Source organism: Hydra vulgaris, chromosome 02 (assembly GCF_038396675.1).
Source record: "Hydra vulgaris chromosome 02, alternate assembly HydraT2T_AEP".
NCBI lineage: Eukaryota > Metazoa > Cnidaria > Hydrozoa > Anthoathecata > Hydridae > Hydra > Hydra vulgaris.
The window spans coordinates 39278347-39303979 of NC_088921.1; the positions used below are offsets into that span (position 1 = coordinate 39278347).

At 28.1% G+C, this 25633-nt stretch overlaps 1 protein-coding gene across 3 annotated transcripts; it reads left to right on the forward strand.

Moving 5' to 3' along the window:
* The first annotated feature begins 2270 nt into the window (after positions 1-2270).
* On the forward strand, positions 2271-16847 carry LOC100207514 (transmembrane protein 237A). 3 transcript variants are annotated; one of them, XM_065790839.1, is made up of 12 exons: positions 2271-2440; positions 9052-9237; positions 10096-10144; positions 12788-12840; positions 13137-13277; positions 13468-13580; positions 15105-15159; positions 15305-15386; positions 15460-15539; positions 15944-16028; positions 16282-16397; positions 16523-16847. In XM_065790839.1, the coding sequence occupies exons 1-12, from the start codon at positions 2425-2427 to the stop codon at positions 16573-16575; spliced, it is 1029 nt and encodes a 342-aa protein (XP_065646911.1). In that variant the 5' UTR covers positions 2271-2424; the 3' UTR covers positions 16576-16847. The 3 variants fall into 3 exon arrangements, with proteins under 3 accessions (XP_065646911.1, XP_065646909.1, XP_065646910.1); XM_065790837.1 differs by having other exon boundaries at positions 2277-2440; positions 15239-15386; XM_065790838.1 differs by having other exon boundaries at positions 2285-2440; positions 9058-9237; positions 15239-15386.
* Positions 16848-25633: the final 8786 nt, after the last annotated feature.

Genomic DNA, 25633 nt, shown 5'->3' on the forward strand with positions numbered 1-25633 from the left:
TTATTGATCTATACAAAGCCTCGAACTTAATAACAACTATGTTTGCTGATGAAACTAATTTATTTATGTCTTACAAAAGCATTCCTACTCTATTTCATTATGTGAACATCGAGTTAATCAAAATATCTGACTGGTTTAAGACTAACAAATTATCTCTTAACATTGATAAAACTGAATTCTTTTCCATCCTTTCATCAAAAAACATAAACTGCCAATTAACATGCCCCATCTTGTTATTGACAATATACAAATTAAACAAGTAACAGTAACCAACTTTCTAGGTGTTTGTATAGATGAAAATCTTACATGGAAAAGTCACATTAAAAACTTATCAAGTAAAATTTCAAAAAGTATAGGAATATTGTACAAAGCAAGAAATGTTTTAAATAAACGTACTTTAGTACAATTATATCACTCATTTATTCATTGTCACATAAACTATGCAAACATTGCTTGGGGTAGTGCAAAAAAAAGTAAACTTAAACCTCTTTATTGTCAGCAGAAGCATGTAGCACGTCTCATATACTTTAAAGACCGTTATACTCATCCCAAGCCTATACTATTTGAAATGAAAGTTTTTAATATATATGAGCTTAATATTTTTAATATTCTTTGTTTTATGTTTATGTGTAAAACCAATTCATCCCTGATTCCTATTCATAATTTGTATTCATCAAAAAATAAATATAAATACCTCTTACATGAGAGTTTTATTAAGCAGCCAATTTCAAACAAATCTTTTTAAATTTTTTATTGATTATTGCAAACCATTCTTATGGAATATAACAGTTTTAAAAAGTTTTACTGAGGATTTTATTTATCAAAGTAACTACTTTTCATTTAAACAAAAATTTAAAGAACTCATTTTTACAATTGAAGATTTAACTATATGCTTCTGATATTTTTAACATCAGATCTTCCTTTTTACCCTCTATTTTACCATGAATTTATAAAATTGATTGGTATCATTAACAACTGTAATCTACATGTATAATAGATATAACGCATCTTGTATTTAAAACGGTATATTTTAAGTTTCTTACTTCGTTAACTTACTTTTTATCTAATAAATATCTTATAAATTTTAACACGATCATTTCTTAGCGGTATTTGACGACAAGACCGTATGGGCTTCTACGAGTCCCCGCGGTCTTTTATTTTTTAACAACGATCATTATATATATATATATATATATATATATATATATATATATATATATATATATATATATATATATATATATATATATATATATATATATATATTTTTAGTGTTATATATTTTTAGTGTTATATATTTTTATTTTTAAAGTTGTAACGAATTGCTTATTTAAAATGTATTAAAAATAACAAAAAAATAAAATAAAATAGGATATATTCTCTATATGTGATTCTCAATGGCTCATATATCCGCTAGGATATATGAGCCGGTGAGAGTCAGAATGGTGTCACGTTTCCTCGATTGGAGTCATTTAAATTTAGGGTATAGAAAACCCTACAAACTAAAAAAAAAATAACATTTGTCAGTTTCTTTACATAATCTTAGACCTTTCACCGTCTCAAATTTAACATAATGATGCTTTGAATTCATAAATATTGGCTTAACTTAAAAATTAACTTAAAAGACCCGTATAAATCACTCAATGTTGCAGCACTCTTACACATTTCACAAAAACAGAATGATATCTGGTCTGCGTTTTTTTTAAAACTCAAAACCTTGTTTTAAGTCATACTAACTTCTGCCCAGTGACGGATTAAGAAATCTTTTTTTTTTTTGAGGTAGTACAGGGGGGTGGGGGAGGATGGGGAGGAAGAGGAAAGACGGGCGGAGGGATTGGATGTTGAAATATTTTTGTATTTTATGTCCTCAATTTTTCTAAGATATTTTAGGACTTTCAGATTTTAGTGGGGGCGGGGGATGCATAACCCTCCCCTGGATCTGTCACTGCTTCTGCTTACCAGTAATAAACAACTAAATTTGTGAAAAATACAAACATTATGTATACATTTATTGTTACATTATTTTTGTTTTCATTTTTTATTACCGGGTTCTTAAATAATCGCATGACAATTGTAAAATAAATGAAAAACTATCCTCGATTAGAAAAAATCATAGAGAAGGTTTTAACTGAAAAGAAAATTAAAACTGTTTATTAGTGTTTCTTTTATTTATTTATATGTTTATTAGTGTTTATTAGTGTTTCGTTTATTAGATGTTTATTAGTGCTTCTAATTTTTCAGCGTTAATTTATTTATGTAATAATTTGGATGAAATCAAAAAATGCCGAGGGTTCTTAAGCTCTAACTAATAATTTGTATGTTAAAAATAGTAATAAATAGCAGAAGATTTACATAGTGAAAACAAAAATCTTTTTAAAAACACGTATTGTATTTATAAGTTGTATATGAAAAGTTCGATTGTTGATGGAATCAAAGAAAGGTAGATAGTTTTATTACGTTTAAATTAATTAAATTAAAGTTTTAAGCTATTTTTAAGCTAAAATAATTATTGCAGATTACGAAAATATTGTATTGATTGAAATTCTAGAAATGAATTGATTCTAAGCCAACATTTTTGATAAATTTTTAGATACTATACTATAATCAATCAAGGAGTTTTGTTGTTAAAATGTTACTTAGTAACGTTTTAGTACCTGTCTTAAGTAACATTTTTCTTTGCATTTTCTAGGTTAACAAATGTATTAAAATATTCTGACATGAATTCAAAATAAGAATTAACTGAAGCAACAGTTTAAAATAGAGAGTAAACTCACTTAGCATAATTTTGTATTAAATGAAAAAATTATGCAAAGTGAACTATCATGTGTAGTGTACTTTATTTCTTCCAAAAGATTTAATAAACACACTAAGAATATTGTTCCTATTTTATTTTATTTTTATATAAATTGTTCATTTATAATCATGGGTTGGCTAAAGAATAGTTAGCAATTTTTCTATAAGTTTTCTGAAAGTTCTGGAATCTTCAAGAATTTTCTGTGATTTTATTTTATATATAAGATTTAAAACTCCCAATCAGGCTGATTAAATGTTCTGTATTGCAACTTCTATATATTGTAAAAAATGGATAGCATTAAAAATCATATATAGCATTGCCTGAATTATGAGTTTTAATCTGGCCACTCAATAGCTGGACACTACAGACCTGAAAATAGAGATATAAAGCCGGAGTCCTTTTAGGATTCCACATCCCTGCTTAAGATCATATACAGCATTATTAACACATAAACATTCAAAGTTTTGTTTTGGATTGAATAATTTTCGGCCTATTTTTATGCAGATAAAAAGCTGTTTTTTTTTTTACAATAGTTCAGTTTTTGATTTTTTGTAAAGTGGTTTGGTTCTTGTGAAATGTAGTATATCATTGTAATGTATACTGAAATTTCAGTTAAAATAACTTAAGTATTGAGTCAAGAATCTTTTTTTTTTCCTTCTTCATATTTGTTAGGATGTATTTTTGTTGTTGTTATTGTTATTTTTTAATGCATGGATATTTTTTTGCATAAAAATCAACTACTGAGAAACTTTGCAATTCTAGTAATAGTTTTTAATAACAATATAAGATTAAAAAACTTAATTTTGATTGTAAAAATGTCTCTATTAGAGTTTCACAGGTTTCCATTCATAGCCTTTATTGTTGTTTGCTTCTAATTTATGTTTATAATTTTCTTAAATGATGATAGAATGTTCTAAACTACTTCTTGTTGGTCCTGACATAATATTGAGTGTGATGTTGAAGTTTTAATAAACTGGGTTTTAGACTAAAAATTGAGTTTTAAAATTTGAAAAGTAAAGTCATTCTTAGCTCTAACGGTCAAAATTTTCTAGATAAAGCTCCATTTGAAAAAGCTCTTGGTATCTTTGTTGTTTGTAATTTAAATTTCTCTCTATTCAATGATAATCTAATAATAAATTGCTAATAATGTATATAATAAATTTATTTGGTCGATTAAAAGATCATTTAACTTTGTAAATCAAGTAAATTAGTTAGCAGTGTGTTTGGGTTTACCAAAAAAAATTTAATAAAAAAACAATATAAAAGGTCCTTTTACAATAAATCTGAAAATTTTTTTTAGCTTGTATAGGAAGTGTAGAGGAGATAATTTCCACAGTTAAATTCAAAAAGAATTTAAAATGAGAATGTCTTTATTGACTTAAATGTTAACTATATGTTATTTTATGAATAAATAAAGTTATTTAATGTATAAGGTATATAAAAAACAATTAAATTAGAATCAATCTTGTAAATTCAAACATTGCAAGTTCTGTATAGCCTAGCTTCTTTGAAATATTATATTAAATTATAGTAATACTAACAATCTAGATGTATTGAAACAACAATTAAACTATTAAAAAAATTTATGTAAAAATTAATAATAATGCACCTATTATTTAGCTAAATAAAATTGATTTCTTTTTTACATTTTATTGATTAACTTAGTATTACAATAATACATATAAAGTACAATTATATAATTACATATAAAGTACAATTATATAATTACATCTTTAAAAAAACACAATATTTATTAATCTTGACATATTTCATAGTTTCGCATTACATTTTCAAAAGAGTTGTTTTACAATAAAAAAAACTCTGGAATCAATATTAAAATTTAGAAGACTTTACAGAGAAATATTGATGAACAAAAATTATAATAACCCAACAAAATAATTACAAAATGACTCAGTAAATAACCAATCAGTATAAACAATCAATATAAAATAAACTTTCATTTTAATTAAACAGATAGGTTAATGTTTAATGGAAAGTTTGTTTGTTAAGTGAGGGATTTTCCCATTTTATGTGGAGTATAAATGTTAGTTGAAGCGGTATCTAGACAAGTTTTTACAATTAAGGGATGTAATTAAGTATTTATATATATGGGATTTTTTTATCAGTCTTAAGATGCTCATTAATTCTAGTTATTTAATGTCTGGAAGTTTCTCCAATGTAACTGGCATATTTTATTAGTAGTAAACATTAATTTTATTATAACATCTTTGCAATATTTATTAACATTTTTTTTAGTTTTCATAATAATGTCTAAAGTACAGTTATATAATTACATCTGAATTACAGTTATATAATTACATCTGAAGTACAATTATATAATTACATCTAAAGTACAGTTATATAATTACATCTAAAGTACACTTATATAATTGCATCTGAAGTACAATTATATAATTACATCTAAAGTACAGTTATATAGTTACATCTAAAGTACAGTTATATAGTTGTATCTAAAGTACAGTTATATAATTACATCTAAAGTACAGTTATATAATTACATCTAAAGTACAATCATATAATAAAAAGATTATTACTATATTATTGTTTTTTATATACAATTAAAATTACAGTAATGTAATTACATATAAAGTACAATCATATAATAAAAAGAATATTACTATATTATTGTTCTTTATATACAATTAAAATTACAGTAATGTAATTACATATAAAGTACAATCATATCAATCATAAACTTCATATTAATTAAATCTACAAAAAATTTTTCTGTTGTTAAATATTTTAATTAATAAAGTTAGCCTAATAAAAATTAACATTGATTTTAGATTAATAACATTTCTAGTTTTATGTGAGTTTTTTCCTAAATGTTAAGAAATGTTCCATTACTAATTTATTATGTTAGTGTGACTTTAAGTGTTGTGTTAAAAAGTGTGATAATGTTGCCCATTAAAGAATATTTACAAGCAACTATGATGCTTTAAATTGCTGTACCATAAAATAGGGTGACTTTGACCCCACCCTAATTTTTTTGTTTCAAAATGGTTTATATTTAGTACCCTAAGGTATGCCGGTATATTTTTTATGGCAAATGGTGGGAAATTTATTTGTGATTTTGTCTAATTTATTTATAATTTATAACTCTTTATGAAATTCTTATAAACAGCACTTTGGTATGAGAACCTAAAATCTGTATTATTTTAGTCGTGCAAACTTTAACATCCCGAGCAGTACTTAGTAAAAGTATTTCACTGAAATTAGCACTAAATTAATTTTAAATTGTCAGTGTTTGATGATATCTTGTTTTTGAAGCTTATAGTTTATAACTTTTTTGTAACGGGGCTCAAAAAAAATGGGGTGCCTTTGGCCCACTACTTAGGGTGACTTTGGCCCAGGCTAAAAACACTATATGTAGTAAAAAAACTATGAAATAATTTTAGTGATTATTTATAAGTATTAGAATAGTTTATGCGTTGTAATGATAAAAATTAGGGTTTTTTAATACAGTGGTCGGCCATCACATTAGGACCAGCTGTATGTTTTTGTAAATATCGTGTAAAAATGAATTTTTAGGCAAAAAGAAAAATAATGGTGCAATTTAAAGCCTGTTCTTTTATTTATAAAGTTATACTTGTAAAAAATAAACAAATAAAATTAAACATTTTGAATATTTATTGGTTAATACGATGAATTATATAAAATATATATAAAGTAATAATTTTTTCTAAAACTGCCTTTATTTGCAATAACTGCTTCGATATGTTGTGGCATGCTTGTAATTGATTTTTTATAGTTTCTGTCAAATCTGGTTTATTGTGCCAGGTCCTTATAATCTCTTCCATAACATCTTGCTTGTTAGTAAGAGTTTTTTTTTCCAACCTCTCGCTTTACTATTTCCTTAATGTTTTCTATGGGGTTAAAATCAGGTGAGTTGTCTGGCCATGGCAATACATCAACTTTTTTCTGTTTTAAATGTGCCATAACATTTATGGTATGTGGCAAGTTGCACCATCTTGCATTAATGTAAGATTTTTGACATTTTTTGATTTTTTTTGACATTTTTAGACAAGTCTGCTATTTGGTGAAGTAACTAATTCTCCATAACTTCTTTATACTGGTCCTGCCTCATTGTCCCAACCACTTTGTAGAGACGCCCTGCTCTAAGCCCACAAATGACAGACCAGATCATTGCTGAAGCTGGATGCTTGACTGTTTCCACAATGCAGTTAGGATGAAACTTTTCATTTGTTCTGCGACGAACAAAAGCTGTTTTGTCTATCATTACTTGAAAGGTTAACATAGTCTGAGAAACAAATCTAAAATTATGCTTATTTTGAGTTATATTATTTATAAAATATTTTAAAATAGTTTATGAATATGAATGTGGATAAAAATATTTTTTCCCAATCCTCAAAAGACCAGTGACAATAGTTTCAAACCCACTCCAGTCTTTTTTTTTCCATGAGTGAAGTTAGTTTTGGTTTCTTGGTTGGGCATCAATCCCTCTTCTTTCAGCCTTCTGCGAATGGTCTGGTCTGACACAACAATACCAACTTCATGGATAGGCTTAGTCAATACGTTTTGTGGCTTTTTTCTGTTTTTAAGGCAGATATTTTGGATTATAAAGTCAGCTCTTGGTGTTGTTTTGCGTTTAGAAGGTGGTCTCCTTGGACCAAACACTTCCTCTGTATCAATTTTTTTTTCACTTGCATTACGGTTTAATGATAAACCTTTACAATTTGTGCAATTTTTCACTAAAAATATTTTGTTTTTTGTAAAAGACATCTGATTTGGCTAATTTATGTTGGTTTCGTATCACATTGTTTTCCCATAGCTGAAAATTTAAATAAAGAACTTAAAAAAATGACTAGACTTTGGTGTCTTTAAACAGAAAAAAAAACATAAAATCCTTTATTTAAAGATAATGACTTAATGATTATTATTAAGTTAAAATTAAAAATTAATTAAATAAAGCACAAATGCTTTAAATTAAAACAAATCACATTAAAACATCAATCAAACTAACAACTAACCTTAAATTGTCCAATATGCACCTATTTGATTATGACAGGTTGCTAACAGCCAGAATTGCCAATTGATAAATTTTTTATCAAATATTACAAAGAGTAAAAATAATTTGGCATGTAACAAAAAATAATATCATTGTTATTTTATAATATGTGGGTTTGAGCCATCTATTTGAAATAAATTGTAAAAAAAATGTGTAGTCCTAATGTGATGGCCGACCAATGTAGTAGTACAATACTAAATTTGTATAAATGTTTGTAATATGCTATTAAATCAGTATAATTGTAAAACTATTTCAGTTCTTAGTTTAAATATTCCTAGAAATTATAAACAAACCATGTAAGAAGAAAGCCTATTACCTCTATTTAAGAACAGTTACATCATAACACATTAAAAGTTTTAAAAATGGTTTATTAGCTCAAAGATAACCAGCTTCAAAATACAAAATATCCGGATCAGTATTAAAGATAAGATTAAATGGGCATATCTCAAAAAGCATGATGGCTAGCCATAACTTATATCTATAAAAAAAATTTTTTCTGTAGATATAAATAATTCCATGGCTTTCCTGTGGAATTATATGCGGTAGTGGTAGAGCGCTCGCTTCATAAGCGAGAGGTTCCAAGTTCGATCCCCACCACGTCCCTGGTAGTACCGCGCTCAACTTGTTTCTCTGCGCAGCGGCCTTGTTCGTCAAGGTTCGTGTTTCGGAGTTATAGAGTTGAGAGAGGGTTATAATTAAGTAGCCTCCTCGTCTTTAGTGGCCTTCGGGCCTTGGGGAGGTGAATTAACAAAAAAACAAAAAAATATATATATATATGACTTTAGGCATATTGAAAAGTAGTATTTAGACGAAATCATAACTTGTTGACTTTGTACCTACATTTTTTATACTTTTTATGTAAGGTTTGTCACAAAACCTTTTTTAAAATGTTATTTTTGAAACTTTATGTTTTTTGCACCTTAACATTGCTGTTTTTATCAATTCAATTCATCTTTTAATCACTTTTGAATGGGTTGGGCCAAAGTTAGCCCACAATTTAAAACCTCTAAAAGAATGCTTTAATTGATTTATTTTCAATTGTGAGACAAATAGTTTTAACTGTCATTCCTATGCACTTTTCAAGAAATAACTTTTGTGGTTTTCATGCACTAGACATTAAGGTGCAAAATGAACCAAAGCCACACCACTCCAGTTTATAGTATTTTTAATATTATATATTTAAATAAATAAAAAATTTAACTATAAGGTTTAGATGAAAAGAGAAGAAAAAAGCCTAGAAACTCCAATGACTCTACAATAAACAACGATCATAAACAAGCAATAAGTATTAGAAATGGTGTTCGTTCAACAAGAAAACGCTTATCTATGAACTTAGACTCTCAGGGTATTAACGAAGTGGAGATTACAAAGCATAGAAAAAAAGTACAGTCAAGTAAGCAAACTAACATTTATTTTTATTTATGAAAATTTTTTTCAGAAAGATTTAATGAATAAATAAAGTTTTTTTTGTCAAGCACTTATTAAGAATTTAATTATTTTTAGGGATTAATAAATAATCAATATTTACTGAAACTAAAAAGTAATATACACATTTACTTATAAAATAAATCAAAATTAATTTTAAATGTAAAATGTATACTACTTTAGCCCTTGTTATAAGATTTTATTGCATAAAGAATATACTTAATGTAACTTATCATACCTATTCTCATGTTTACATCTTTAAAATTTAAATTAAATGAGCATAATTAAAAGTACCACATTGTAATTAAATTAAATTTTAAACTGCGTTGAATATCATTTAAAATAATGTAGCAAAAATTACTGATGAAATCTAAATATGATATTTGAAAAAGTTTATATTTCCTTATAATTTATTTCTTAAAACAATCTTATTCTTAACATAATCTTTGGTTTCTTTATCCCAACTTATTTTTTTTTTACTTATTTAATATAATAATTTTAATAAAGTAAAAAATATCTTGATTTAGATAATAAAATATAATTGATTTTAATTACATTTGTCACCAAATATTTATAAGTTGCTTAAAACTAAATTATTATATGATGATTTAAAATACAACTCCAAGTATTTGAAGTTGTATTTTAAATCAATATTAAAATTTTTAACTTTCATTCTGTTTATATCATCTTGAAATCTGTTTAATTAACTTTGATGTTTGTTTAATTAACTTTGATCTTTGATAAACTTGAAATTAATAACTTTACTTATTTGCCCTTATGTGGGAAAAATTGTTACATTTTTTGTTTTAAAATTTCTTTGTTGTAGATATAAATGGCAAAAAAGGACAAAGTGTTTCCAAAAAGAAAAAATCAAGGTTTATTATAGACTTACTAATTTTATAAGTTTATGTTAACATTAATATAGTTTAATATTTATATTTTATTTGGCGTTATTATTACTATTTAATGTTATTACTATTGTTATTATTATTTTTGTTATTCAACATTGTTACATGGCTATTTAAAATGCAGACCTATTACCAATGCAAACCATAAGAAAAACAGGAGATTGATTAGTTTAGAAATATTTCTTAAAGTTATGTGGTAGGGGGCTATTTATATTAATGAAGGCCTGACTAATGTTCATATGTTTTCACATACTTTTACATAAATTTATTTATTAAAGTCTGACTAATTATGTTCATATTATTTTTATACCACTTAGCTGTATATATATAATACAGATTTATATTACAGAACTGTAACAGCTTTATTTTATTTTGATTTCAAAAATGGTGTTCAATAAAAAAGTTTACTCTTTGCAAGAGGTGATAAATTACTTTACTGCAATGTTACTGCATTGTTACTTTTCCATAGTAACAATGACTCATCTATTGCAGTAGATGAGTCATTGTTACTATGGAAAAGTACACTACTCTTTAAACAATATCTTCCTCTTAAAAGAGCCAGTTTTTTAATAAAACTATTTTGTCTACGTGAAGATTCTGGATATATCCCTTCAGAATTTATACCGGAAAAAAAAGTCCAACTACCAGAAGAATGTTCATTTTAATAATACTAAAACAATTGTTGTATAATTGTTGTAATTGTTGTATATGATGTTGTCACTTCTGAATAAAGGTTACTATTTGGATGGATAATTGGTGTTCTAATATATATGGTATACTATGGTATACTATTCGGATGGATAATTGGTATTCCTCATGTAGGCTTTTCCACTTTCTGCACCACTATGAAACAACAGCATTTGGAACAATTCAATCAAATTGAGTTTCACTAGTTGTAAAAAATGCAAATGTTCTGACTAATGAAACTGCTGCATTTCGCTTTGGCTCACTTCTATGTTTAAAGTACAAAGATAAAAAAGATATTTATATGCTTAGTAGTCAACATGATGAAACTGTATCTCCAGCAAAAAAATGTAGAGGAAGACCTTCTCTCTCAGTAAACACAAAACCAAGATGTATTGTAGAGTACAACTATAATATGGGTTCAGTTGATAAACATGATCAAATGTTAAAACCTTATTCAATTGCTAATAAAAGTATGAAATGGTATAAAAAATTAACATTTTATTTGCTGCATATTGCCTTGTTAAATAGTAACATCTTATACAAGAAAAACTTCCCAACACTAAATTCTTAAAGTTTCAACATGATGTTGCTGTATCTTAAACTAAAAACTGTAAAAGTTTATGAAATAAAATATTTTAAGTTATTATTATTTTGTTGATTAAGTTCAAACTTTATGATATAATTTTGATACTAAATACTAAATGTTTTATATTATTTTATTCTATTACAGCGACTGAAACCTTTTTTGACATAAAATTAAAACAGTCATGCTATTTTCCTAAAAAAAGAAGATTTAAAAACAGTGTATTTTTTAACTACGTAAACTGAACTGATTTTTAAATGGTTTTTAAAATGATTTTTTTGCATTAAAATTAATAATAATAGTTATTAAAATAATAAAATTATAAATAAGAATTTGGGTGAAAAATTATACTAATTTTACGGAAGATATAACCAGAAAATTTTAATGGTATAAATAATTTTTTACTTTCGCCCGCTTTCAGTAGTTGAAGGGTTAAAGTGTTTTTTCTATGTTTTATGGTAACCTATTTGTGTCAAATTTTTTTCGTGGACCTGATGATGACCTCACACAGTTTGAGGTCCTCATTTTTTCTAATTCCGAGGGCTGTATATATATAATTTTTTTTCCCGTTATTTTAGAAACAAAGTTTTTTTCTTTCTGTATCATCTTAAAATCTTAGTTAACATAAATTTAAACCTGAATGATTTGGATTAAACATCATACAGCAAAGTCATAAATTTAGACCTGAATAATTTTGGTTAAACATGCAGTAGAGTCATAAACACAACAATTAAGACAGATTTTTATTCTTTCATAATCAGCAGCAATAAGTATTGTCTACTATCTAAATCCTTCAGATGATTTCCAGTATCATTCAGAATCTTTCTGGCATTGAATGTAAAAAAGTAAAGTAGATGTTAACATCTAATTTAGACATTTGATTTTATTGCAGACTGAAATAAAATAAAATGTCTAAATTAGTTATATATGATTGGGTATTGGCTTATTACAGACTTTTGGGTTATAAACTAATGGCATATTGCCTTTCAGTTTTATTATTTTTACAAGTGAATATAAAAAGAAAAAGTTATTCAACTCTTTATCTCTGCCCTTTTTTTTAAACTGTTAACCTTGTCTTTGGCTGTTGCAGTCGTAAATAAAGCTATTTTACTGCCTTTTTAAAAGTTTCATTTTTTATTTTTTATTTATTATCTACAAGCTATCTTTTTTTAACTATTACTACTAATTCTTAATAGCATTTTATAGTTGTTATTTCTTGTATATTCTCAGTTACAACTTTTTTGTTCTCAATTAGAAGATAAAAATATGTAGTATATTTTGTCTCTAACAAAAAGAATTTATTATAATTTTTTTTTTTATTGCATTCCTTTTTTTTTAAGACCAATCAGTCTTTCTCCTGATTTGGAAGATAGTTACAATGAGGATGCAGAATGTAATTTTTTATAAGATATGTTTATTTTATTTGCTGTTTGTTTATTTTGTTGGAAAAGGTAAAGTTATTTTATTGTTATTGCGCTCTTCATAATATCTTATTTTAATAATTTTTTTGATTTAATTTAATTTAATTTTTTATATCTTAATATTTTACAGATTTTTTAAATGTTATGCATTCTTTTTAATTCTATTTAAAATTTGTGCTTAATATCTTACACATTTTTTTAATGTTATACATTCTTCTTTCACATTTTTTAAATGTTATACATTCTTCTTTTCTTATTGTATTATTAGTACCTGACATTTTTCATATTGACAATGATGATATTATAAAAGCAAGAGATATGGATCCAAGTGTAAAGATTTTATCAAATGTTATTATTCCTCCATCGCAACCAAGTCAACGCAGAGATATTTTTTACATAGAAAAAAAAGGTAGTTTAAATTTTGCTTTGTTTTTATGTGGAATATAGTGTATGTGAGTGTGAAATGTGCTTGTGCGAGTATGTGTTGTATGTTATGTGAGTGCGATGTGTGTTTGTGCGAGTATGTGTTATATATTATGTGAGCATAGTTCTGAAGTTTGTGACATGTTGAATAAAATTTCATTTTTTCTTTGTTTTAGATGGCCAAGGTTTTGCAAAAGAGTACAAACGTGTTTCAAAACTTCATCAACTTAATTTTGCAGAGGACGTTTTTGAAGATAGTAGAAAATCTACGCCTTTACAGTTTGTATTGGTCAGAAGCTTAATAGTTCTAATCCTTTTTTTTATGATAGTTTAATAGGTTCTCTTTTTTCTTTTTTGGGTATTTCATTGGGTATTTTATATATCTTTTTTTACATTATCTTTTTTTTAATATTTTCTTAATTTTACTTTTTAGTTTTTTCTTGATTTTACTTTTTAGTTTTTTCTTGATTTTACTTTTCAATTTTTTTTTTTTTTAAATAATTGACAGCGGCATACCCTCATGGTTGTCCGGTAGCACGAGACGACTCGTTTTAGTCGTCTCGTGCTACCCGATAACCAAGGACGACTGAAATTTAAAAAGAATGTCTGTCAGTAGCCCGGCAGGACGACCAGACAGTTTTTTACTTACAAAAGTGTGCCTATTAATAAAACCATATTTTGATCTATGAAGATTTTATTCCTTGCGATTATTTAAAAGAAAACTTTAAAAAGCCTTTAAAGTAGTTTACATTTCGTTTAATAATGAGAACACTACGGTGCATTATATAATTTTCATATAATTGATATACAGAAGCCGACACGCGATTTAATATTTCGAAATACGACTATACTGTTTTTTAAACATTGATGCTGCATTTTGAAGCACTTTTCTTCTCAATTTAAAATGAGTTTTAAAATTACATTTTCTTTCAATTCTAAATGCTAATGTATCATTTTTTAAACATTATATTCACGTTTTGAATCACACAAATGGGCAGTTGATTCATTAATATCACTGAATCTCTTGTTTTTCATTTAAAATAAATTTTAATTTGTCAAACAAAATTAACAAAATAAAAAACAGTAAGATGCACGTGAAAAATCATTATTAGAATCAATTAATAGAAAATTATTTTTTTCTAAAAAAAAAGAAGTAAATGAAAAATGTTAAAAACAAAAAACAATGTTTTAAACATTCAACTAAATTAAATTTGATTAAAGATTGAGAGAGAATAATAGAGTATTTTTCTTTTTCTAAAACGTTTCTTAGCGGTTTTGGCGTTTACTTTTTTTGTCTCATAACCTTTGTTAAGATTATTGACAAAAAGAAACGATACGAAACAGATATTGACTACAACAACAATGACGATCTTTTAAAGTTGTATTTATAGTTATCTCTTTACCAATATTTTTTTGTAACTTAAAATTAGTTAATATTTTTAAACAGGTTATAACGTTTCACTTTTTTTATTAATTAATTTATTTTCAATTAAACCCTTTCTAATTAGATGTAATTTAATAGTCATACGATTAAATTTTTTTTTTATCAGTATTTTCACCCGTTGTCTTAAGTATTTTCACCCGAGAAAAAATACCAAAAAAAAGCTATTATCACCCGAGAAAAAATACCAAAAAAAAGCTATTATACCGAACAACTGATTATCATAGCGGACAACTTAAATAAGAAGTAAAAACTATTTCAGTCGCCCGCAGGGCGACCAGGAAAAAAACCGGTGGATACATACCTGACTGTCCAAAAAATGTATTTTTTTTCATTTTTTTATTTATGATAACATTTTTTTTTTGCTTGTAGAAATTTCATCAAGCATTTACAAGCTTTGCTCTTATATGTCATGGATTGTTAGCAGGTACTCTGATGTTATTATTTTGTTTTTGATTTTTGTTAGAAATAATTTTTTTTTTCCATATTTGTTTTTTATTTTATAGGTATTGCTTCTTCGCAATGTGTATTTATCTATACGTTATCAAAAATTGATGAAAAATTCATTTTAGATTACTACCATAATCTTGCCTCGCCTTTTCAGTCAGTTTTTTATTTTTTGTTTGCTGTATGTGCAGTTTCTGTGCTTGACAGGTATTTGTGAATAATCAATTTTTATTTTTTTAATTAATTGTAAGTTTATTTTAAATAAAACTATAATGTTTAGATATGTTAATATAAGCAATGGTTGGCACCAATTTTTTCTGGGTTTACTATCGAAACCTTCAAGAGCTGTTGCTTTAGTTGGTATTTCTTTTTTTTGCTTTAAAAAGTCTAATTTACAGAGAATGACTGTCCGTAATTAAATAATGTCTGTTTTAAGCATATTATATATAAATGTAGCATGGCTTTGTTATGGCCACTATAATCTCTATATATCACATGTTAGTATATAGCTTATATATATATATATTTTAATAATATATATATATATATATATATATATATATATATATATATATATATTAATAAAATTTTATACTAAGATGATTTATATAATGATTCTGTTAAAAATAAGTACAGTTAAATCTAAAACATTCATTACTTTAAATAAGATTTAAATGAGGCAACTAAGGCAATACATGGCCCTGAATATTATTTATCGATTGTTTTAAAAAAAATATTTAAAAGTAGTATTTAACTTTTTTTAGTTTACTTTTTTTCGATGGCATTCTCCGTTAGCCTCGCTCAGCTTGATGATCGAATTGATTTATATTCTGATATTCCAACACTTTGGTAATGATCTATGATTGTTCTCAATGCAAGGGAGGCGGATGGGATAGAGGGAAATGAAAAAGTGCCTTCGTTTGGATCATTTTTCTAATGCTTTTTCACTCAAACCTTCAATATGATTCAAACTCCTTTAAATATGATGTTTTCGTTGATACAACTTTTCAAAATTTGCTAAACTTAATTTATTTGCTCATTTTTATCTTTCATTTCTAATATAATTTCATATTACTCGTAACTAAAATGTATGTACATTTAGGTCAGATATTGGAAACCGTTTGGAAACATGGAAAGTGATAAATTTGCTCAGAGTTATTGGTTCAGTTTTAGGTTGGATTGTTGTGTGCGTAAATCTTGTCGACGATGAAACTAAAGGTGGCTATATTTTATTATGTTTTGGAGAGTATTCTTTAATTGTCATAAAATTATTTTAATGGAAATCGTGAGTTATTTCAGGGTTGTTATTACAATGAACTTATATTTTTGTTTTATATTTTTAGAAACTTTAACAAAAGCAATCAATGAAGAATCTGCTTACCAGAATTCCATTTAAAAATAAACTTTTTTAAAATAATAAAGTAATATTTTTTGATATAGTATAAGTGTATATATTTTATCTATTGTTATTGTAAATAGTTTAATTTATGTAAATACGGTAATTTTTTATGCTGTGATTAATTGTTAAATTGTTATTTATTTGGAAAATTTTCAAGGTTTCCGTAAAAATACTAATTTGTTTTGAGATGGTCCTGCATTGTTAAAATTATTTGATTGAACAATCAAAAAATTGTAGTTTTGGACTAGAAGATTATTTTATTGAGCTGATTTTTTGTCTTCGCTTGGACCTCAAAACTTTTAAGGAGCATATTTATCTGGTTTGGATGTTGTTACGGTATTTATAGTACACTGTGTACCCAAACCATGATCAACCCTAAACTCATGTCACTAGAAAACCCTTTTGAGGGATGATTGCCCATATATAGTAGAACATTTAGATATAAATTTGGAAATCAAATTATTACGTCCGAGAAAGATATTTTGATTTTAAATTTTGAAGGTAATAGGCCTAAAAAATAGTGAAATGACAGGGAATTTTGCATTTTAAATTCTTTTTTAAAATTCGTTTCATAGTTGTGTCAACAAAAGAAACATTTTTATGTATATAAAACAACATTTCTGAATGAAAATATTACATTAGGAAATAATTCTTTGAGATTACAGTGTTCTTAATTTTGGTTTGAAAAAAACTCTTTCAACTAAAATGAATGCTTGCTGTTGAGGTCTACAACACAATTCAAAAGCTTCTTTTCATATTCTGGATGACTGGGATCACGTTTGTATCGTTGCCAATGTACATTGAAGTTGTGATGCAAAGATTCTATGACCTGTTCAAAAAATACTCCAATGCTTGACTTGTGGGGGTCAATAAAATGCTTCACATGAAAAAAGACTGCATGCACCATTAGAGTGATGGAGGTGTTTGGCAACTTTAAGAAGGAACTCTGAAATTCCTTGATCTTGTCTGCAAAGTTGGGAGAATAATTATTTCCAAAGCAAAAATTCACAACCTTTTCTAAACATCTGAAAGTTATAACAAAAGGCATGAATTGAATGAATAGCTTTGTTCAGCCAGATTTTGTAGAACATCCGTATGCTTCAATAGCTTTTGACAATCATATCAAGCAAATTGGCCCCCATAAAAAGGCTGTTCCCGAATATGAAGAGCATCAGGCTATGTTTGACACAAGTTTTTGTAGAAACGATTTACTACTCCAAGAAGAAAATGTAGCTCCATTGGAGGGATTAAGTCCAATAAGAGTGTTTGATTGTCCAAGCAAATAATTGGTTTGTGAACAACATTGTTGAACTCTTTTGCTCTTCTCAAAGTTGACCCACTCCTTTGAAATGCATCAAAGTCAGCTTGAACGGAACCCAATGTTCTGGGTTTCCCGCAGATGTGAAGATTTTTTGAATCTACATCACACCATGTACAAGGGTAAGCACTGGCATGAGACTGAAGTCCAGTTATGAGATTCGCTACTTTCACGTCACATGAAACAAAAGAAATTTTCTGCAACTGGAGCAAATTCAAAACCCTTTTCAAGTTTGTATATTTCTCTGGTAGGTTTTCAGAAACAGCAATTAATAACTGGCGCTTCACACCTGTGTCTTTTGCAACACGCTTTAAGGGTGGAGAAGAATCCTGTCTGTTTGCTTCAATAACTCCCAAGGATAATTTTAAAAAAGCCACACCCACCATCAATCCCACTTTGATCAATGGTTTTCCAGGAATATTTGACTTTTGAAACATGGTTGAATATATCAGACACATCTTTGCAGTGAACAACAACTCTGGTTTAATCTTTCTTTGATGAGTCTTGAATGTGGTTTAAAGTGAACTATTCTGCAAGAGTCTTTCCAAGTGACTCAAACTTGTCACGAAGTTTTTTTTCAACAATCTTATGAGGAGTGGCTTGATTTAGTGATGATGCAAATTTTTTCATACCACGATTGAAAGTCCAGTTTCATTTTGAACCTTGAGCATATCTATAGCTGTTGGCTTTTTCTCCTGAGGAAAGAGTTCTCTTGCCCTGGATAGCCCTCTGAAAGACTATGCTATTAGACACAGGGGATTAATGCTTATGATAGTTTGAAACTGTATTATACCAGGAACAACTGGAAAACTATTGCCTTCCTTTGCTTGACTGAGACGGACAATGCCATGAGGAGAAGGAGGTTTGTTTGAGATGACCATAGTTGCAACCATCTCTGCAGTCACTGCATCTTTTGAGGCAACTGCAATCAAATTTTGTCGCATTGCTCCTTTTGTACAATTGTGGAGTAGCCCTCCCTCACAGAAAAACAGTCTGAACCTCTTTTTTCAATGCTTCCTTCGTTCTTAGGTTTACTTGCTGACAGTGGATGAGAAATGTTCAGCCTGATTCTAGCAATTTGACAGATCAAGCAATCCTAAGGAAATTCTCTGGTAGCTGGTCGAACTGAAATGCTCTTAAAATCATAAAGGTTGGGAAGAGTAGGATTATCACCCTCATCTTTTCTTCTGATGGCAACACGACATCTTTCACAAATACCTGAAGGAATCCTGTTAACAGAAAAGTCCAGCTCAACTTTGAGAACTTTTTGTGCTTTCTCAATCAAAATAGTTGTTAACTCTCGATTTCCCTTCTGAAGTTTTTAGCTCACGATTTCCCTTCTGAAAGCACAAAAAAGAAACAGCTTTTCTATTCTCTTCGTGGTCTTTGGCTTTGTTAGGCTATCATCCTCCAAAGGGTTTTCTGGGGACTTAAGTTTAGGGTTGATCATGGTTTGGGTACAGAGTGGTTATATATATGGTACATATTGTTATGGGAGATGATAAGTCATTTTTTGCTCTATTTTGTTATAAATTTTATGATTGCATTACACATACACTCACCTTAAAAAGCTGAGATTTTTAAAGCCATTGAGAAAATTTTTTAAAGATGGTCCTATACTAATAAAATCAAAATTTAAAAAATGCATTCATTTTTTATGATTTATATAAAAAATATAGCATTTCATATTTAAAGTACAGTAAAGAAATAAAAAATTTTTGAGGAGGGGGGGGGGTCTAGATTTTAGGTTCATAGACCCTAAATATGGACTACGTGCTGCGATAAACAGCCTGTGAACTAATAATGATTATGAAATTTTACACAGCTTTTTATTATCAGATGATTACACTCACCTTGTTAAAATTAAATAGTTTAACAAATTATTCAGGCTTTTGTAAGAAAACCGGTTTATGACCTAAAAAATAGCCCCGAAAAGGCTTAGCACCCAGACCTTTTTTTGGAAACAGTTAACTTACATGAATGATTTTGGTAAAGTGAATGTTAGGGTTTCTCAAACGGGATCCCATTTTCCGGGAATCCCGGGGATAAAAGTGGCAGCGGGATTTCCCGGGATATCACTCTTATATCCCGGAACATAATTTTTTTAAAGGTGGTACTAGCCCATAAAAATTAAAACAGTCAATTTATTTAATTTTGATGCAATTTTTTTTTTAAACTATGTGCATTAAAAAATTATTTTGAGTAAATATAATAAAAAGTATTAGTACACTCGAAAACATGCTGAGTCAGCAAAAAATATACAATTTTAACTACATTTTTAAACAAGAATTTCTTATGAAATAGTTAGTGTGTGAAGCTAAAATTTTGCAAAAAGGTTAACAACATGTTGATTGAGGGATTTGACCAGAATCACCATCAGAACTTTTACAGAATCAAAATGGCTGCACTTTAAAAAATAATTTTTAATTTTTATGTAAAATTTGTGCTGCTAATGTTAATATCTCGACAACAGCTAACTATAAAAGTCTCTTTTTGGTCAAATCCCTTCACAGTAACCTGATGAACAATCTGTGAAAATTTTAGCCATAATCTCCGAGTAGTTCAAAAGATATTCTTGTTCAAAGTTTAAAAATCTGTTAATAGAGAAAACGCAAGAAAACAGAATAAAACAACTTTAACAATATATATCTTTAAAAATTTCCAGACACATAGGAGTCATCCTTGCTAAATCCTTTTTTTATACCTCTCAATTTTTTCCTTCTTGATTTTGTCACTTCTTTTTCCTTCCTTTCCATATGAATGACGCGATTTTTGTCTTTTTTAATTGCACCGAGAAGGAAATATTTTCCACAATGAAATCCAAGTTGCTTAAATGTTTCTTTATGGGAAACGTAACCTCCATTAAAAGATATAACTGCAGAGAAAACAGCTAACTCTAAAACATTTTTTGAAACAAAATATGTTTTGGCGCATTTTTCCTAGATTATTTGATTAAAAGACTCATTAGGATTTTGGGTATAGCTGTGTAAACATTTTGACAAAAGATTGTCCGAACTAAGTTCCATAAATACTGGGTGTAATAGGTCTTTTATAGCAACTAGTAAGTTTAACTTGTTTTTATAAGTGCATTGTCCTGTAATCTTATCCTTTTGCCATTTGCACCAGCTAGTATTGGTTCTGGGACAAAATTGATGACGCGTAGCTGCATCACCTTCACAGCAGTGTCATAAAACTGCAAGTACAGCTTTTTTCATAGGGTAGAGTTTATCATTCTGACGAATAGCCATACCAAAGTAATTCTGCATTAAGTTAATACTTGCATCAGTTAGTCTTCCTTTACCTGAGAGAGTTTTACTGTCATTCAACTTCTTTTTTTTTTATATTGCACGTAAATTCCGAAGTTTTGTTCCAAGTCTCTTTTGAACATGACACTCTAGTTTTTCTGGTATCAACGTTTCTCCATAAGGTCTTGATTCCCTTACTTTGCTGTATGCTTTAGTGTCCCCATCTCCTATGTAATGACTGTACCTTAGTTAAACTTACTTAATGAAGAACAAAAAATTGAAATAGCACCAGCGGACTCCATAGCACCAGATGATTCGTGATGATTAATTGCACACTTATGTCTTGTTTTCCATAGTTCATAACCAGCTGATCCTTTTTTTTTTGACCAAATCTCACAAGATTTACAAAATTTTGACATAGTGTAATAGTCTAAGACCTTTTTATTATCCTTTGAAATTGCAGATGCCACGCCATTCAGGGATGAATAACCCCTTTTTTGCCATGTTCCATCAATAGAAATATGACAGTCAACAATATCATTGCTACACGCATTGATGTTAATCATTTGACGCACTTCATGAGCAGCTTTTTGGGTACTTTTTTCAGCAGATTTTTGATATGCACAATAAAGAGTCTTATTAATTTTTTTTTATAAGTAGTAAATGCAATAGAAAATGGCATATTCATCATTGTTGTAAATGTTTCAATTCCAGCATGACCTTTGCTTATCTCGTGAAAAGCCATAACTGTGCGATAGTTAATTTCATGTGCTTTTTTTACAGTTTTACTTTTTTGTAAAGGTATATATTGAGGAGAAGTATAAGGAAATCTGCATGCTGAACAAACACTACATTTTATACATAATTTAAGTGAAAACCCTTTGTGTTCATTTTTATTATGTGTAAGCTTAACAGGTGAGCTACACTCAGAACAGCGTCAGAACTCCTCAAATAAATCTTTCATAATGCCAAAATGTATAAATATAAAAAAATTAAGGTCATTACATGTCTGTTTGTTTTTAGCTGAAATGCCAATACAATTAACTGCTTTGTTCAACTTTTTAGCACTTGTACTATTAGTACTACTAAACATATTTGAATAAGAAGCACTTTCAGGTGAAATGTTTTGTTGATCAGACATTTTATGTTGATTTCCATGAAAAAAATTTATTTTTATTCTTTTGCTATTTTTTTTTATTTCCCATCTAAGAATAAAGCAGTAAAATGTGAAAAATAAATGCAATAAATTCAATAAAATAATCATAACAAGCTGTTATTGATACACTGTTATAAATTCACTTCCTTCACACTATACAATTCAATCTATATATTAATACGGTAATGAGTAGTGCGCATAGTTACGTCTAATGTTCGTGTTGTTAATGACGGTTCTTTATTCTGTAAAATACACCATTTCTTAGTTTTTAAGTAGTATCTAGACTTTTGAATGCGCGGTTATATATTCCATGCGGTCTTTCGCAAGCAAGCAAGCAAGCAAATTAGAGCTGATATATTATTATTTTCGAAAAGAATTAATGTTGTTCATTGTTTAAAATAGAAAATTTAAATAATCGTTTGTTTGTTGTTGGTTGTTTTTATTTTTCTAATTTTATAGCCTGTTTTCATTTTTAGAAGAAGTTTATAACTAAAATTTCTGTTTTAGTAAACTGTTTTAGTTTTTAGGTACGTGCGTATCTGGCTTTTTACGGCACCGATTTCAAAGTAAAAATTTGTGACCTTTTTTTTCACAGCGTGCTCGAAGTCGGTGTGGTAAAGATGTATTTATTTGTCTTTTTTTTTAGAATTTTATATCAGCTTAGACTTTATTAAAAAGTAGAATGTTTTATCTTGAATAAATTATGGTTTTTTTTTACGTGTAATAAATTTTTCAGTTTTTTTATTGCTATTTAAAATTTCGTTCCTGTTCTGGCACTGCATTGATATCGAAGGCATGTTGGTACATATTTGAAATTTTCCAGTCAACTGTATAAATCTATTTTCTATGTGCCTGCCAAATTTCATTAAAAAATATTCATGACCAAATACCGTATTTTTCGACCCAGTGTAGGTACCATTTCCACCTCTTTTAGTGTTACTGTTACTGTTACACTTTATGAAACTGTTTCTGCTATTGTTACTCTTGCTTTTTGTTATAAATTCTGTAGTTTTTTTTACAGTTACCAGTGGTTTTCATTCGTTTTTAAAATTTTGTTTCTGTTCCGAAGGTGCATTAATATTGAAGGCATGTTGGTACATATTTAAAATTTTTAAGGCAACTGTATACATCTATTTTCTATGTGCCTGCCAAATTTCATCAAAAAATATTCATGACCACATGCCCTATTGTTCCGCGCAGTGGAGGTATGTATTTCCACTTCCGTTACATGGTGTTAGGGGGAGGGGCGGTTTTTGACAGTGGAGAATTCAGTATTTTTGATTTTTTTATTCATTATAATGATATATTTTATTAGAACTGTTATACAAACTTTATTTTTAACTACTTTTACTACTAAGGATATTTGGGTTTTCTCTTTTTAAAATTGTTAAATGATGTACACAAAAACTAACAAGTATAATTAAGGTGGTTATATATTAATTTTTTTTTTGATAGCTAACTCTTTTCACCCACCAAAATTAGTGCAAAGGCAAAATCCTGCCAAATAAAATTTAAAATGCTAAAATTAAAATTGTATAATACTATTTTACGACGATTCTGCATAAAATTCATTAAAAACATAAAACAGCATTTTCTCAGCTTTTTCCATACCCATAATTTACCATATAGCCACCTTAAGCTATATATGATATGTAAAAATTATACGTATATTTAAAAAATTTTTGATAGATTAATGGCGATTTTTTAAATCATTTAATTATGATTAATAGCCAACCCAATAAAATAGTAATATTATGATTGTTGAATTTAATTTAGTGCATCATGGGACCTAACAAGAAAACAAATCTTTTTTATGGTAAAGCTAAAACTTATTTAGCTTGTAATTTTTAAATACCAGCTCATTTAAAATATGGCTGTAGAAATGGACATGTACTGAATATATTTGCAACTAACAACGATTCATATAAAGTAACTGTAGAACTAATCGGTAAGTATTTTAACATCAAAATTTGTATAAGTCAGATTCAGCAACTAGTTAGAACATCGAAAGTCTTTGTAAACCATTTTTCACGAAATTCGAAACCATTTGTTGACATCTGCAACATGCTCTTTGCATACCAAATAACAACATCTGCTGTGGCACAAACATCGCAATCGAATGCAACCTCAATTGACTTTCCTACATGTTCTTCATTTTCTTCTCAACAAATCAGTGTTTCATCTGTATCAAATAGTGATCACTTATCTCCTTTATCTCGTCCTACTTTAAAAACCTCTTCTCATGAACCACTATCCAGTTTGAGAGCTGACCAGTTGAGTCCCAGAAAATAGGTTATGAGAAAGAAATTAACCATTTTGGCAAACGAAATGGCAATTAAGAAGAGAAAGCATAAAGAGGATATTAAAGGTTTAAAAGATAAGACAAAGGCTAGAGCATACAGATTTAAATATCTAAATCAAGTTATTACTCGTAAGGAAAAGTTAATTTCTCAACTTAGAAAAAAATTAAAAGAAAAGTTTTTAAATTTACTGTTGAAAAAACTTCAAAATCATATTTTTTGTTTGAAACAACAGTTGACATCCACGCAAAGATAATTTTCTTATCAAAAAGCAATGTTAAGCCATCAACTTGCTGAAAAAAATTCTGCAATTCTTGTACTGCAAAATGACATTCTGAATTTACAAGAAGAGTTGGAGGAAATTCAGCAAGTAACACAAAACACCAAAAATGAAAAAATGCTACTCAGCAGATATTAGGAGACTTATATATGACATGCTTGTGTGCCAAGTTCCTACACAAAGTGTGCCATCTCTGCTCCGTAAAATTGGGGACATCCTGGCTATCGATTTAGTCAAATTCCACATCGTACAACTGTAGAACAAATGATGCGTGAGCTTGGTGTGCTTTCAGACTTACAGGCTGCTGAGATAGCATTTACAACAAAGGATCTGACACTTGGCTTTGATGCAACAACCCAGGAGGGTGTTCATGTAAATGCTGTGCACTTGACAACAGAATCAGTATGTATGGTTGTAGCTATTGATCAACTTCCTGGCGGTACAGCTTATGACTATCAGAGTCATATTACAAAGTCTATTGAAAATCTCGCTAAGTTATATAGTGATTTCTATCAGCTCAAATATACTGACGTAAGAAGCACTATTATTGGGAACATAACAAATACAATGAGTGACAGAGTTGCAACAAACCATGCAACAATCGCAAAGTTAAACCTTGTTTGGCAGAAATCATTAAATGAACTAAACTGTCACCTTCACCCCTTAGAAACAATGACCAGCTCTTGTAAGTCTTCACTTAAAGCATTAGTGACTTCAAAAGGGAAAATTTTTGGAAGAGACTGTATTGCAGCAAAC

Coding starts and splice junctions, on each gene's coding strand:
- LOC100207514 (XM_065790837.1), top strand. Junction 13,278..13,467: donor TTTTTACATAGAAAAAAAAG/GTAGTTTAAATT, acceptor TCTTTGTTTTAG/ATGGCCAAGGTTTTGCAAAA. Junction 16,029..16,281: donor TCTGATATTCCAACACTTTG/GTAATGATCTAT, acceptor ATGTACATTTAG/GTCAGATATTGGAAACCGTT.